This window comes from Corticium candelabrum, chromosome 5, assembly GCF_963422355.1.
Source record: "Corticium candelabrum chromosome 5, ooCorCand1.1, whole genome shotgun sequence".
Classification (NCBI taxonomy): domain Eukaryota; kingdom Metazoa; phylum Porifera; class Homoscleromorpha; order Homosclerophorida; family Plakinidae; genus Corticium; species Corticium candelabrum.
In genome coordinates, this window is record NC_085089.1 from 4,246,605 (window position 1) to 4,263,025 (window position 16,421).

The 16,421-nt window shown below is 41.2% G+C and overlaps 3 protein-coding genes across 4 annotated transcripts in view; 1 reads left to right on the top strand and 2 right to left on the bottom strand.

The window, feature by feature from the left end:
• Positions 1-5,999: 5,999 nt before the first annotated feature.
• LOC134179942 (uncharacterized) lies at positions 6,000-6,932 on the bottom strand. Its single transcript, XM_062646982.1, has one exon. The coding sequence runs from the start codon at positions 6,930-6,932 to the stop codon at positions 6,000-6,002; it is 933 nt and encodes a 310-aa protein (XP_062502966.1).
• A 483-nt stretch (positions 6,933-7,415) lies between these two features.
• LOC134179941 (uncharacterized) lies at positions 7,416-8,360 on the bottom strand. Its single transcript, XM_062646981.1, has one exon. It carries the CDS (start codon positions 8,358-8,360, stop codon positions 7,416-7,418), a length of 945 nt encoding a protein of 314 aa, XP_062502965.1.
• A 3,624-nt stretch (positions 8,361-11,984) lies between these two features.
• The window catches only part of LOC134180316 (uncharacterized), a 4,547-nt gene continuing 110 nt past the window's right edge, over positions 11,985-16,421 (top strand). Inside the window, exons 1-7 of one of the 2 annotated variants that reach the window (XM_062647447.1) lie at positions 11,985-12,104; positions 12,295-12,334; positions 12,400-12,431; positions 12,704-12,763; positions 12,935-12,991; positions 13,318-13,398; positions 15,939-16,421. The exon at positions 15,939-16,421 is cut by the window's right edge and continues 110 nt beyond it. In XM_062647447.1, the coding sequence (XP_062503431.1) occupies positions 12,011-12,104; positions 12,295-12,334; positions 12,400-12,431; positions 12,704-12,763; positions 12,935-12,991; positions 13,318-13,398; positions 15,939-16,177 (603 nt within the window). In that variant the 5' untranslated portion in view covers positions 11,985-12,010 and the 3' untranslated portion in view covers positions 16,178-16,421. The remainder of the gene's footprint in view (positions 12,105-12,294; positions 12,335-12,399; positions 12,432-12,703; positions 12,764-12,934; positions 12,992-13,317; positions 13,399-15,938) is intronic. The other variant, XM_062647449.1, reaches the window with a different exon arrangement.

Sequence of the window (16,421 nt, forward strand, 5' to 3'; positions counted from 1 at the left end):
GTCATAAAACGCGAGCACTGGTGCTGAGGTAACCAGACACTTGAGTTCTGTTCAAGCGTTTCCGTGAGCATTATGCCAACTCCATTCGGGGTACTTTCGCTCCAACTGTCTCAGGACCTCGCATACTTTAGACAGTCTAAGAAGAAAGTTTGATAGATAGTTCACCATTCATAGCACTCGCCTAAGTGACTTTACATTAGTAGGTGGAGGCATCTCACATATCGCTTCGATCTTCTTGGGATCTGCTATGAGTCCATGAGAGGTCAGCTTGTGTTCTACATAAGTAACATTTGTAGTTTAGTCTAGTCATTTTAGAGCTGAGTTTGAGCTAGGTTACGTTCTCTTGCATTCTGTAAGAATGCCGTTAAGTTCCGGTCGTGGTCAATGCATTTAGCGTCCGTGTCTCAGAAACCGATAACCAAAAAATTATTCGCGATGACTTCGATACTATTTAATTTATTGCAAAGGGCATCCGTAGCCATCAATATTGACCAAGTGGTGTGTTGAAAGTGGTCAGATATCTAGATTCTTTGTCTGGCTTGACTTGCCAATAGCCCTGCTTTGCATCGAGTACAAAGAATATTTTGGCCTTGGCTACCTTGTTGCCACATCTTTCAGTGTTGGTAGTGGATAGTCTGACTCTTCAATTGCCTTTTGGTAGTGGATAGTCTGACTTTTCAATTGCCTTGTTCAAGTCTCTTGAGTTTATGCCGATACGTACCGCGCCGCTCTTCTTCTTCTTCGCTGCGACCATGGATGATGCCCATGGTGTTGGTCCAGATACTTGGGCTATGACTTCATCCTTAGTCAAGTCATCCGTAGTAACTCTTCTTTGACCGCGTCGCCCACTGGTACCGGCACTTTGCGTGGTGGATGTACCACTGGAGCAACTCTCGTGTCGAGCTTGATAGAGTATTTCCCTTGTAGGCAGCCGAGCCCCTGAAACACGTCATTATACTAATCTAGTATAGTGTTCTTTCTTTCGGTATTGAGAACCGGTTGGGCTGTAACCGTGTTAAGCTGATCGCTGTCTACTGTTTTCCAGCTGCTGGTTGGTCTTTAGACTCAACATTGGCGTTACTCTGATGGTCACCACTGTAAAGTGCATGTTGTAGGCGTGTCTTCCGCAGTTTATTCTTAACCATGCAGTTCCTTTTTGTCGCACTTCTGTTTTGTTAGGCATCACTAGCACTGTACTTGTCTTGGCAAGTTTCTTGCCATCGTTGCATGTCTCTTGTTGCTTCTACGTAATCTCAAAATGGCAACACGTTAGAGGATGATCCGGTATCAATTTGAAAGGCTAGTCTCTCTAGACCTCCGTTCAACGTAAAGGTAGCAAATGCTTTGTGTGCTGACCTACCAGAGATGTGGTTTAGTTGCAACTAATCCACGTCCAATGTTTTTGAGTCACTTGGGAAAATAGATTTCGTTGACCGGCATACTCTACTGAAGTGTACGTCCCTGCTGTGACTCGTCTTCTCAGTGGCTGCATGGACAGTCTGACTTCCTGGAAAGTGCTTCTGGCCACAGTACATGCACATCGTCTCTGTTTCTCCGAACTTCCGTGTTTGGGATTGTGGTCGGCTACATATACTGCTGTATGACCTCTTGCGGTATGGCTTAAGATCTGTTCAGTGGCAGGCCACTACTTCGTCCTTTCTGTGGTTTCTGCTTCACCACGTGTGTGGGACTCTTCCAATGTGTGGAAGTGCATGTCTGCCATTGATAGTTCATGTGCCCTTTGTCGCGTCACTAGGCAATTGTCTAGTGTAAGTTGTTTCTTTTCCAGCAGCTTCTGACGTATCGCATCATCGCTAACTCCATATGCATGCACTAGTCTGTCAAGAATGTGACTGTCTTTGAGTTCTTCGAGTTTTGCAGGTCTCTGCTAGCCTCATTACAGTTGTTATGTACGCGTTGATGGTCTTTCCTGTTCTTGATTGCGTTTGAAGAAGTTGTATCGTTCGAACGTTTCATTTGTCTCTCAGTTACAAATCGTTCCCTGTATTTCTTCAGCACTTTTGTCAAATTTGTCCTTATATCTTCTTGTCTGTCACCTCAGTCAAAGATGTCATACGTATGTCTAAGGCTGCGTACCTATGACATTCAACAAAGACGCAACTCTCACCTTCTCGTCTTCTTAATTTAGACATGCTATCTCGTAATACTTCAATTTCGCTCAAACTTCTTGCAGTTCTCTCCCTTTTTAGCACGGTCTGGTCTTCTGGGTTAAGAAGTTTTGAAGGTTTAGCTCTCCTGACATTGTTGTATGACAGCTAGACGTTCAGCTCCTGACGCCATGTAACGTTTCGACTATACACTATTAACTCAGTTGTACTAACCGAACTGAACAAGCACTACACTGTACAGTTGCATATATACTAAACTACCCGCGGATACGTCCAGGTTCTATGAACAGCTAGGTTTGTTTCTAGGCTATATATCTAATATATAAAGCTCAAACTGTCTGTCTGTCTGTTTGTCTCTGTGTGTGTGTGTGTGTGTGTGTGTGTGTGTGTGTGTGTGTGTGTGTGTGTGTGTGTGTGTGTGTGTGTTTGCGTTTGGCGGCCACGTCTTTTGTCCGTTCGCAACCCAAATCGGCACGCACACTCGGTACGCACACTCGGCACGCACAGGGGAAGGTTTGCGTAAAAGAATTAAAAATTATGTACCGGGTCCCCTCTCGAGGGGTTGACCTCCACATAAAATTTCTCGATGACGCAAACGCTACACATTCCAGTTTATTCGAACACACGCCCACACCAGTCCTGTGTAGACTGTATGCATCGTCGTCCTTCGCAAAACTTCGAGCGATCGAATATCTATTGCCGACGAAACTTACTCTTCTAGCGCTTTCGTTTCTCTCCAAATTCTGATTGCATTTGCACAGAATCCAACCTACACGTTTTCTGCAGCAAGCACTACACGGGGAGTGTGTGATTTCTATCAAAACAAGCGCGAAGAGCAAGATTCGAATTCATTCAGCACATCCGGGACCTCGCAACAAAGATTGCACGTGACGTGTCCACAGTCCTATCTTTACACGACAGTATCTTGCCCGTACTGTACGAAGGACGGTCCACGTATACTAGTCTAATATATAAAGCTCAAATTGTCTGTCTGTCTCTCTGCGTGTGTGTGTTCGCGTTTGGCGGCCACGTCTTTTGTCTGTCCGCAACCAAAATCGGCACGCACACTCGGCATGTACAGAAAAAGGTTTGCGTAAAAATTTTAATTTTAATATATAAAGCTCAAATTGTGTGTGTGTGTGTGTGTGTGTGTGTGTGTGTGTGTGTGTGAGTGTGTGTGTGTTCGCCTTTGGCGGCCACGTCTTTTGTCCGTTCGCAACCGAAATTGGCAGGCACACTTGGCAGGCCACTCGACACGCACAGGGGAAGGTTTGCGTAAAAAAATTAAAATTATGCACCGGGTTTTCTCTCGAGGGGTCGACCCCCGCGTAAAATTTCTCGAGACGCAAGCGCTACACATTTCAGTTCATTCCAACACTCGCCACACCAGTCCTGTGTAGACTGTATGCATCGTCGTCCTTTGCAAAGCTTCGAGCAATCGAATATGTCTTGCCAATGAAACTTACTCTTCTAGCGCTTTCATTTCTCTCCAAATTCTGATTGCATTTGCACAGAATCCAACCTACACGTTTTCTGCAGCAAGCGATGCACGGGGAGTGTGTCGATTTCTATCAAAACAAGCGCGAAGATCAAAATTCGATTTCACTCAGCACATCCGGGACCTCGCAACAAAGATTGCACGTGACGTGTCCACAAACCTATCTTTACACTACAGTATCTTGCCTGTACGAAGGACGGACCATGTATACTACAGTATTTCTCGCCCAATTATCCGGTTGAGGCAACCAATTATCCGACTCAGTCAATCAATTATCCGATTGGGGCAACCAATTATCCGACTCATGGTTTTAATTATGAGCAGTGTAGATATACGGAAGCGCTGGTTAGAGGAATAATAGCGCGTACTTTCGGATGTTGTCGCCGTACTGCTGCACCAGTAAGGGGTCGTCCATATTTATCGACATTTTCACGAGCGTACAAAACGTACGCTGGGGGGAAGGGAGTAAAACCAGGCGTACGCTTTGGAAAAATGCCGTTCTAACGCATGCGGAGGACGTTCTCACTGAGGTAGTTCAATGGTATTGCACCCAGGTTCGCGTGGTCAAACCAACCATTACGCTACGTAGCAGTTCGCTGCATCCGGGTTAATGAGCAATATCCGGGTTTCTCTTCTCGCCTCGTGTCTTGATGGATAACGTAGAGAAGCTGTCAGAGTTGTCAAACTGTGCGGACTCTGTACATACGCACCCTGTGAATGCCTATCAGCATTTTGTCAACGCTTTTGTATATATCAATAACAGTTACGGCAGACAAGATGCTGTGAGGAAGGCGCAGGAGGTTTGGAAGGTTGGGAGTGATGAGAAGAAGGATTACATTTTGAAAGAAGCTTTTCGGAAGATAGAGATGACGACGAAGAGAAAAATTACGTCGTACAAATTAGACATCTGTGCATTATTGTTAATAATAAATACGAAAAACTTTCTGTGTATCAAGTATGGGCCTATTGAAGCATGTATTATTATTAATATTAAATCAGCATTTTTCGCGTACGCTTTCAGGGAGGGGAGAGGGGGCAGAGAAAAAGAGTACGTTTTGTACGCTCGTGATAATGCCGATAAATATGGACGACCCCTGAACAGAGTAATTCTTGTTTTCGCTATTAACTAATCGCGGAGGAAAAACCATCAGTAATTGTCTGGTAATTAATTATCGCCCACCAGCGCGGATGACCACACAGAGACATAGGGCAGTTGCAGTTGTTGCAGCGAGGGTCAGACTCTTGTCACAGCAAGACGGCAACTTCTGCTAGATTTGTGTCCTGCCGCACTAAAGGACTTAGCAGGTGCTCTAAGCCTCAACGCGCTTTCTAGCTAACATGGACTCACCGTAACACAGGAAAAAGTGCCTCTACAATCAAGCCTAGGATTTTAGAGAATATTGTTGTAGACGTGCAAATCTGATATCTAGTTTACTGAGTTTTAGTAATCATACTTGTCTGATTATAGAGACCATCGTAATTAAGTGTTAGATTTTCAAAATGATTGAAAGTGACTCCACAATCAAACGTATGATTGTAGAGTAGATTGTAGTTTAGAGCCAAGAGAACCTCTGATATATATCAGAAGAAAAATGCCTCTACAATCAAACCTAAGATTTTAGAGAATATTGTGGTAGACGTGCAAATCTGATATCTGGTTTACTGAGTGTTAGTAATCATACCTGTCTGATTATAGAGACCATTGTATAATTAGATGTTAGATTTTCAAGACGATTGAAAGTGACTCTACAATCAAACGTATGATTGTAGAATAGATAGTCTAGAGCCCGGAGAATTTCTGATATATATCAGAGGAAAAAGTGCCTCTACAATCAGACCTAGGATTTTAGACAATATTGTCGTAGACGTGCAAATCCGATATCTGGGACGGATGTAACTATCCCTAGCGTTTCACGCATCGGGTAATTACAGTAGGTTTTAGATTCTAAAGACATTAGAAGTGATTCTGAAGCGTTCGTGGGCTAATTACCGTATACGTGCTAGATTCTCAACTCAAGGTGCATGAGGAGCTCTCAAATCAGTCATCAAGGCTAGAGACATTCTACGTTATTTACGTTTGCCGACGGCGAGCAGACGACGACGACTGGTTCTCGGTAAGTACGATTAGATTCAGAACGCTAAACATCACGAGTTCTAAGACCGTGCACATTGTGAGCTAGCCCATGATGGGCATCCAAAAGGAGGGTTTAAGTTACTGCTTCACAATTACATGTGCATGCATGTACTTCTCAGTGGTATCACAATTGGTCCAAATGAAGGTCAGTAGCTAGGGTTAGAATATTACAAATGTCTACAATTTCCAATTACAATACTAGTTAATTAATAAGTCTATAAGATGTACAAATACAACATTATGAACTAACAGGAATTTGCACAACCAAACGTTTTTGACTAATATCAATTAGAGTACATTTGCATATTAGCCGTCGTGGAGTAATAAAAGGAAAGTGACTTTCACTGTAGTTTCTCCTTTGCAGGGAAAGCAAGCCTGAATCAAAATCAACTGAAGTTGAACTTGGCTTGATCCACTCCACTCTGGCAAGGGTATGGCGTAACAGTTTGATCTCATCTGTTCCAGATTCTCTAATATAAACAAGTGCTTGAAGAAAAAACAAAACATTGCCAATGTATGGCTTCGTTACAAACTGATCTTGGTCATCGAGGATTGTCCAGTACACTAGAACGGCATTTGTTCGATTTGTTCTGTTCATCTCTGAACTAAAGACACATCCATTGACCATACATCGTGCAAACAAGTCAATCTTCCTGGCAACACAGACTAACTTGTCACCATAAAGTTGTTGAAAGCGTTTAACAAGTAAAGCCTGTACATTATCTGCCAAAGTAAAATTTTTTCTAGCTGGGTGACAAAGACTAACTGGCCAAGAGTCCATTGAATCATCATCTTCATCAGCATCTAACATTAGCTGCACGCGCATAAGGTCTTCTTTTCGTTCAGCATTAGTAATTCTAGTAGATGCGGCTAATTGTAATCTACTAGGCAGCCACCTGCCAAAATCCAAGTTTGTCACTATATCAGTCCAACTTTCATAAAGAGCATACAGATAAGCAGGGATTGAAGGTAGCTGTGGCAGATCCACAGGATCGATGAAAGAGCTCTCCAGCTGATATTGCACATGATATCTTCTAAATAACTGCCCTTCAATTGATATTCCATTAGTCGGAGCATTGCCAACAACAGCATTCTCACGTTCATAAGCAAACAACCAAAAATTGTTTGCAGGTCCAAAGTCATTCAGACAATCTGCCGTGTGTAATGCCATGTGATAATTACAATAATAGTTAATTAATAAGTCTATACAATGTACAAATACAACATTATAAACTAACAGGAATTTGCACAACCAAACGTTTTTGACTAATATCAATTAGAGCACATTTGCATATTAGCCTTCGTGGAGTAATAAAAGGAAAGTGACTTTCACTGTAGTTTCTCCTTTGCAGGGAAAGCAAGCCTGAATCAAAATCAACTGAAGTTGAACTTGGCTCGATCCACTCCACTCTGGCAAGGGTATGGCGTAACAGTTTGATCTCGTCTGTTCCAGATTCTCTAATATAAACAAGTGCTTGAAGAAAAAACAAAACATTGCCAATGTATGGCTTCGTTACGAACTGATCTTGATCATCGAGGATTGTCCAGTACACTAGAACGGCATTTGTTCGATTTATTCTGTTCATCTCTGAACTAAAGACACATCCATTGACCATACATCGTGCAAACAAGTCAATCTTCCTGGCAACACAGACTAACTTGTCACCATAAACTTGCTGAAAGTGTTTGACAAGCAAAGCCTGTACATTATCTGCCAAAGTAAAATTTTTCTAGCTGGGTGACAAAGACTAACTGGCCAAGAGTCCATTGAATCATCATCTTCATCGGCATCTAACATTAGCTGCACGCGCATAAGGTCTTCTCCTTCAGCATTAGTAATTCTAGTAGATGCGGCTAATTGTAATCTACTAGGCAGCCACCTGCCAAAATCCAAGTTCGTCACTATATCAGTCCAACTTTCATAAAGAGCATACAGATAAGCAGGGATTGAAGGTAGCTGTGGCAGATCCACAGGATCGATGAAAGAGCTCTCCAGCTGATATTGCACATGATATCTTCTAAATAACTGCCCTTCAATTGATATTCCATTAGTCGGAGCATTGCCAACAACAGCATTCTCACGTTCATAAGCAAACAACCAAAAATTGTTTGCAGGTCCAAAGTCATTCAGACAATCTGCCGTGTGTAATGCCATGTGATAGTTAACAGTGACATTCCATTTCCCATAGGCCTTACAATAGGCCTCATCATGACGTTGTATTTTAACATCTATCAGATCAATGATTTCTTGTGTAGGTGAATCATCTATTAAAAGCTCGACTACTTCTGCTAGCAGTCGAAGACTTGTGTAAACAGTAGGTAGAACAAGTTTTATGAAGCATGCTCTGGCATATATAACAATGAAATGTTTCCATTGACCTGCTGTCATTTTAGCACGATGATCACCGTCAACAACCTTGCCAGGAAGCCTACCAATGTCCAACGGCAGCTGCTGGTTTAAAGCTTTTATTCGTTGTTTCAATATGACTTGATTTGCAGATAGCATAGAAAATGAATCATTACTAGTTCCCAGGATAAGCGATATTTCATGAGATACCAATCCCAAAAAGAAGCAATGCATCGGATCGACAGCTGCCATCTTTAAAGGGTCAAAATATGGCAATCTTAACAGTTCCGAATATCTTACTCCATTGGTTTTCGCAAGATGGTCCTGTTGAGCCTTAGTTGAAGCGTCTCTGTATGCCAGTGCCTGCTGTCAAACCTCTGCTCCACTTCTCAAAGGTATAGACAAAGAAGTCTCCCCATTGGTGTAGTAGCTCATTTCGCATGATGCTCCATGTGTTCCCGGTTCTCTCTCAGCTTGAAATTTGCACTTGCTACAACCAACATCTGCTTTGTGACCCAAAAACTGCAAAACCTTTCGAGATGCTGGTAAATCACAAGACACACACACACGAGCTGCTTTCACTGCTTTGATTGAACCATCAGCTAGAACAACTTCTATACCATTCCACAACAGCTCCAAGTCATCAACTAAAGGTCTTAGAAAGTCATTGATATGTAGCTTTGGTTCAGATGGACCTGGTATAATGCCGACAAGCATAGTCCACCTCTGTTTCATCCGCTGTTTACGTGGTAGGTTCAGAACCGACATGAACATAACACCAACTTTATAAGGTGAACGAGAAAAGGACAAAACCAATCCACATTGAGAGTCAACCCAATATTGAATTTGTCATCAAAAAATTGACAGCCTCTTTGTCCTTCAACTGGCACCATACGTTTCCATGCCAAACATCCCATATTCCTTTACGCAATGCAGGAGGCACATTGCCCGAATCATCCAGTGGAGCATCTAGCAAATCCACAAACTGCTGTCTCTTAAAGAAAGTTTCCAGTAGCTCCGAAGGAAGGTAATAGCAAAATGTCTTGAAAGGAACCCATTTGAAATTGCCAAAGTTAAGATTCTTTTGTAAAGAAGCGGCTCATTGCATACTTTTCTACGAATTCTTTGCTGACAGTGTTGCTCGCAATAATCTAGTGACTTTACCATTTTGCAATCGTCAAAGATATACAAGTGTGAACACCCTGGACAGACAACATAAGTGACAGCCAATTTAGGATGTTTGCTAATCCAGAAACATGCAAGCAGTTTCTGCATTGTTGTAGGAAAATGGTGTTGCAGAGGATGAGTTACCACTGCTAGTAAGACCGCAATAATTTTCATAAAAAGAATCATCACCATATTGCTAACATGGTACTTTAATTGAAGCTTTAGCAGCAGCACAGCAAACCACTGACTCAGAGACAAGCAATCAGCATCTTCTGATGTTTGAGAAGCCTTTGGAGACTGCTGCAGATCACTGTCTTTTTGTCTATCTTCGGTAGATTCACAAGAAGAAACTGCTTGTAATTCTCCACCGATAGCATCATGAACTGCATTTTCCATATCCAACTCATCAGGTATGACTTTTGCTGTTGATGGTTTAGTGTGCACGTGAGCTGCAGCTAAGTCAATCGTATCTTCAACAGATAACTTCTCAGTCTGGTCAGATGATCCCTCATCATAACTAAATATGCCTTGATCATTAATGAAGCTGTCATCCCTTCTGCTTGAAGTTTCATCATCTGATGTCTCTGATGTCTCAAGTCTTGACATACTTTGACTGTTCATTTCAAAAACAGCGTCACTAGATGCATTCTGGCACACAAAAGCTACAGTTACCTGATGTAACACACACACACACACACACACACACACACACACACACACACACACACACACACACCACACACACACACACACACACACACACACACACACACACACACACACACACACACACACACACACACACCACACACACACACACACACACACACACACACACACACACACACACACACACACACACACACACACACACACACACACACACACACACACCACACAATTGTAGTAAAGTTAACCAAACAGCACATCTTTCAGAAACACCAAAATATCCAGAATCCCATACTTGAGACAGAATGGTAAGGTAAGTATGCCAGTACACTACAATTCTACTTACCTGATCAACCAAAGAATGCTGTGAGTGATCTTCATAATCTTTATTCACTTTAGATTGAAGATTTTCAAGATGCTCTGGGAGCATATCATGTACTGAAAAGCCAGCAAAATTGATCAACACAAAAGGCTCTTTTGGGTTTATTAATTAACTAATTTAATTATCATTCAGTTGTAAAAACCTGGGTAATAGCTATATATAGGATAGTTTCAACAGCTAACACCCCCACCAAACAACTGTTTTCAATAGCGTCTGACAAAGTGCGTTCACGTCTTCCGGTCGTCCCTTATAATTAATTACCTTGTGCTGTGTCGGGTTGTGCTTGCGACGTCTGATCTAGACTCTGTTGCTCTACGTCGACATGTTCCATTACACCGAACTCAGTTGCATGTCTTGATCTTGTAGATCTCGATACCACTTTTTTTGCCACGGCAAATGGCACAGTAGCAAGTTACTCGTTTCGATTGAAGACACGATGTTACACCTCGAGCTCTCTTCGACAGCAATCTTTTCCTTCCGGACTCCATAGATGTGCCATGCTCACACGTATAGACGTGAATTTTAGTAGAAACAGCAACCGATGCCTCTAGCCACCACACAACGACTGCTACTACTGTACTAAGAAATTTTAGAGTAGCATACGCTGACCCTTTATAGTGTTTGTTCAATCTGGCGCACGTTAGATAGATGTTTTGAACATGCGTACTAATCTTGTTAGCTAGGCGCCAAAGTTTGAAATTTACAGTGTCATCTCACTTGAAAGGATTCTTCAGTCACTCAATTCTTATTATAGAAAAATGTCGACCAGTGAGCTTTTGAAAGAGCTTGCAGGTTTGCGAGAACGCATTGACCACTTGGAACGATAAAAAAAGAACTGACGACATTTCTGCGACTGGCAATTCCTCAAAACCGAGGCCACGGGAAGTTATTCCGACGGTAAAAGCGCTAATTAATGCGTTGTAGCGAGGTAGATGTCAGTATGAAATTGTAAATTTCCGGAAATGGACCGGAAGAAGGCTTCTTCAGTAGAGAATGGTTATTAATTTTATTTTTCTAATAGGCGGCACTGAAACGGCTCTTTGGCGACATGTCACTTGAAATCAAACCTGCAGAAAGACCATGGCAAGATGTTGCTGCAGAACTAAAAAAGACTCTTGTGCAAATGCTCAGAGCGGGAGGCAATTGTCGAAATATTGATGACACCACAATATTAAGACGTGTGCGTCAGTTTTATGCCGCACGAAGACAGACTGTAACCGCAGCCAAAAACACAGAGAAGAGACGACGAAGACGGGAACAACTTAAAATCAGCGCAGCAACTTACGTAAGCATTTTAATCTAGCTGATATATTAACGAATGCAATTCCTAGTGCAACAGTTTGTATTACCCAGAATTTAAATTGAATAAAACTTTAATTAAAGTTGATTTCACATATGCGTAGATAAATTACGGGTATGTAGTTGTACTCTGAGTAATCTGCATGAAGATGAATAGTACTACTGTATATGCATGTACAGTTGGGTTTCTGTTGCAGACCTACAGGCGTCAGAAAGTGGCTGAGGCTATTAGAAAAACGAGCTTTCAGCAGAGACCAGAGACGTGTCATTGTTCAGATCTTCCATTCCCAGATTGACAGATAAACAAGTTTCGCCTGCACCAAATAGCAGCGATGAAGATGCTAAACTGAAGAAAAAAAAGGTGCAAGTTAAACACCTGAAACGAATGAGAGAGTTGGCAGGAGTAAAGAGGCGAGTTCAAGACAAGGTGTGCCCGGACTGGAGACAGAAAGCAGTTGAAGAAGGCTTCTTAATTAGTGGTATATTTGAGACAATAATGTGTCATAATCTCTAACAGACAATTGGTCAGACTACACATACACCACACACACACACACACACACACACACACACACACACACACACACACACACACACACACACAACATATGTAACTCTTGCATTTAAACTGTTAAAACATTGTACTGGTGTTGTGTTTGTTACTGGTAGATTCAGGAGAAGAGTCGAGTGATGCAGGGGCCAACTGCAAGTGCATTGCTTATTTCAATTTCTGGGATCGAAATACTCTAACATAATCGTTGTTTGAAATTGTAGTGAATTAGCTGACAAAGACAATCAAATGTCAGGTATATCAACTAAATGCAATGGCCTCAGTGGCATGTGAGCACGTGTACAGTAGTAAGTTACTATTTTACTACGTGTAAGGGAAAAGATTATCTTATTTTTACTGTACAAGCAAATAAGCAATAGTATTGATATGCTATCTGGGGGCGAGGAAGATGAAGTGAGCTACTTATAACGCACTATATAATGCTATTGAAAATATTACAATCATGTACATTAGTAGACATGCATAGCATTGCCAATGCAAATTATTTTGTCAATATTGCACATGTAGAGTATGAAGCAGAATATGACGATTCTGATGTAATTCCTGCAACACCAGAACATAGTGCAAGTAAGTATATACAGAGTACAGTATGTCTAATGTTGAGTTTTGCTTGCGATAATTACATGTACATTGGTATAATACTGTTTAGTGTACGTTGTATGTACTTGTAGTGGCTGTATACTATCATGGAATCTTGTATTTAACAAGATAATATATCCCTTATTATTGTGAATTCAGATTATGAGCATAAATCAGATGTACCGGTAGCTGTGACATCTCCAAAACATAGACAAGGTGAGTATTATTATATATGTGCACACTATATTATGATGGCAACTTTTAATTTGAGCAGCTAGCATTTTGTTTGTTGATTAATATTATTGATATTAATATCACTTATAATGATGACATTTATAATTACTATTTTATTCCTGGGGAAAGCCTTGAGTACACATCTTATTTATATTAACAAATTAAACGGCATACTGGTAATTTGTTGTCATCAAGTCTTTGTTTCCTTACTACATTTCCAGAAGGATCACTCTGCTTTTATTTGCAACTATATAGTATCTGTATATTTCTGATGGCAACTTTGCGATTGTAATTTGTTATTATTCCAGATGATGAGGTCGATGATATGTTCGAAGATCTATTGCCTCTTGCAGCCAGCTTTGACGCTTTTCCATCTACACAGAATCAAGGTGACAAATAAGCATTCAAGTAACTGTATTTGTCTATTTAAACACTAGGTGTGCATGTATCTGGTGTTTAAACCTACCCACGATTTTATTGCATTGCATACGTGGAATAGTCAATTGACCTCTTCCCAGCTCTGGGTACTTTGGTAGTAACTATTCAATAGTTATAACATGGGTGGTAGGGATGTTGGCGTGTTATAAGACTCCAAGCCGTGAGGGCTTTAAGCCTTATCACTGAGATAATTGACCGAGCTTCAGGCAAGGTTCAATTATCGAGGTGCTAAGTGCTTGCAGCTGTTATATCGTTGCCTTAGGTGTTGTATCGCTGATATAACACCTGCAATGGACCAATGAGCGCACCTAAAGGTCACATGATATATTATAAATTTGTCAGGACAGCATGTGTCTGTGCCTATCACATTCCGAGAGCTTTCACTTTGTAAACATATAAAACTTTGATAAGAAGGTAGTAACCCAGAGCCACACTGAGACAAGCAAGCCACCTATGAAGCTCTGGAGGTTGGCAGTTTGATGGGCTGATGGCTAATGTAGCCCCAAGAATGTCATCTTTTGTTAAACGAATCAGATTCAGCAATGAGTCAAACAATAAATTATAGTGTGCGTCAAATGTCATTCCATATGTGGTTGCTACCAATTCGAAGTCCTCATCTATCTATCTATCTATCTATCTATATATATATATATAAATTTTATTTTATACACTAAGTGAGCAAGTCCCAAAGAGAGTCACTAGAAGAATGCAGTTGCATACAACCGTGCACTAAACGAGCATTAAATAACCAGAGTTTCAGAGATAATTGTTCTATGAGGTTCTGGAAGGCTTGAGAAAGGGATGTTGTGTTACAGGTGGTAGTCTTCGACGCGATAATCTTTAGAGTCTTCAAGCTTGAAGGTGTCCAATAACCTAGGGTCTCCAAAGCCAGAGGGAAGAACTCTCCGCCAGCAGCAGTGACGACATCATCACGGTAGGCATCTTTTTCCATTTCACCCGCCAATGCGGCGGCACCTGCACTGGTTGCAGCGGCAACGATGTAGCTGGGTTGGAGAGGATTTCTAACAGTTATGTCAAAGAAAGCAGGTTTTCCATTGGTAAAATCAGGATGATAAATGTCACCTGGTCGATGAAGATGTCGGCCACCTATTCTCTGTTCCTTCTTTACTCCACTATTGTCGGTGTGGAGGGCGTGCCAGACAATATCCCTCAAACTGTCATGTCGTTTGTTCGCAAGGGACCACTTCCATAGCTCAAGGCATGGTCCCCAAACTGATCAATGATATTACCACACACACATCTTTGGCATTTGGATGTGGTGGAAATATTGGTAATTCCAGCCAGATCCTATTGATGTGATGAACTCATGTTTTGAAAATGCCAGCCCAAGTTTTTCACTGGGAACAGCCCTGAGCCAGGCTCCAGCGTGAGTGGACGAGATGGTATTGACACGAGCAAGATCTCTTATGCTGCTGTTGTTTTCCAAAGAAACATAAACCACGTCATCTATTTGGCCCTGAAATCAAGCCAGACTTAACACAATTTCAGAACCACATGCTGGAGCGTGGCTAAGAGCCGTTCCCAACCGAAACCTTGGCCTTTCCATGACCAGGGATGAGTTCTGTATTGCTGTTTGTTTATGGTTGGGCATAACTCTTTTTCCAGTACATCCTTCTGCTGTAAGATGAAATTAAGTGTGGTCAGTTAATTGACGGTTTTGGTGACCATCTCCTTGTCAGACTAATTTACGGTCAAAACGTCATGACGTTTTCGGAGACATTATCTTCAATGCTTTATTGATAGATGACAAAGGCACTTCGATTCAAAGGAGCAGAGATTCTTGTCAGACACCTGTGATCACCCTGGAGACGTCTTCCACCCTAAGTTTTTGACTGGTCGTCTTGCTTACTTTTGATATAACTGTATACAATTCATTTCAACCTAAATTTGTGTCAAGTTCAGCAACTGTTGCAGGTGCCGCCAGTCTGGCTGGGGAGATTGACAAAGACACCAAATATGATGACTTCTGCCAGCCTGGAAACTTTGAGAGCCATTGCTACCAAAACAATTACTTCAAACAACATTCCGTAATTTTCACAGGCCTACAATAACCTTATGCAGCAGCTGTCAGTTAGCTTGTGGAAGTTTAATGCTAGACTGATAGAAAGTAGACTACTTTTAGATTCAAATGACTGTTTTTGGGATTTGCCTGTTATGTCTGTTTCTTCCTTGTTATACATATATAATTTACATAGCAAGAAAATCCAACATTCTATCATTGTACTTCCAAAGAGTGACAGAGAGTTGTTCCGTTAGATTCCTGGCAGCCATGGAAAAAGGGATGTTGTTTACTGTAATTACTTTAGAAGCAATGATTTTCAGTGTCACAAGACTTGAAAATACGGATCATTGTTTTGACTAATATATATTGGTTAACTTAAGACAGTTGTTCAATGTCATTTCTGTCAGTCTGACAGTTTCGTCTTTTGTGTCTGTACCAATGGAGTAATAGCAGAATTACTTTTTATAGGTTTGACAGAATTGACGACTGAACATGTAAGGAGCAAAAAAAGGAAAACCTTGTCATTGAAAGAATCCAGCTGCAGGGGAAGAGACCAGCGCATAAAGGTTCTGCAAGAATTGACATGTAATGACTTTGTTGAGGACACATGCACAGAAAATTACTCTCACTTAGAAGAGCCAAGCCAAAGCATTTTGCAGAGGAGAGTAATATTAGAGACACATGATAATGACACTTACGAGTATTAGATAATATTTTAGTTATAACTAATTAATAATTAATTAGTAGTTATAACTAATTAATAATTAATTATAACTAATTATTAATTAATTAATAGCTGTTTTATTTGTAATAGCTTCACTACGTATAGTAAAAAACCACGTTACCATTGTGTTTTAGCCAGCCTATGTTCATTCACTGTGCTTACAGGACCGCGTTCAATCTACTTATCAATCAGATATGTGATTATAGGACTGCGTCTGACCTTCTCTT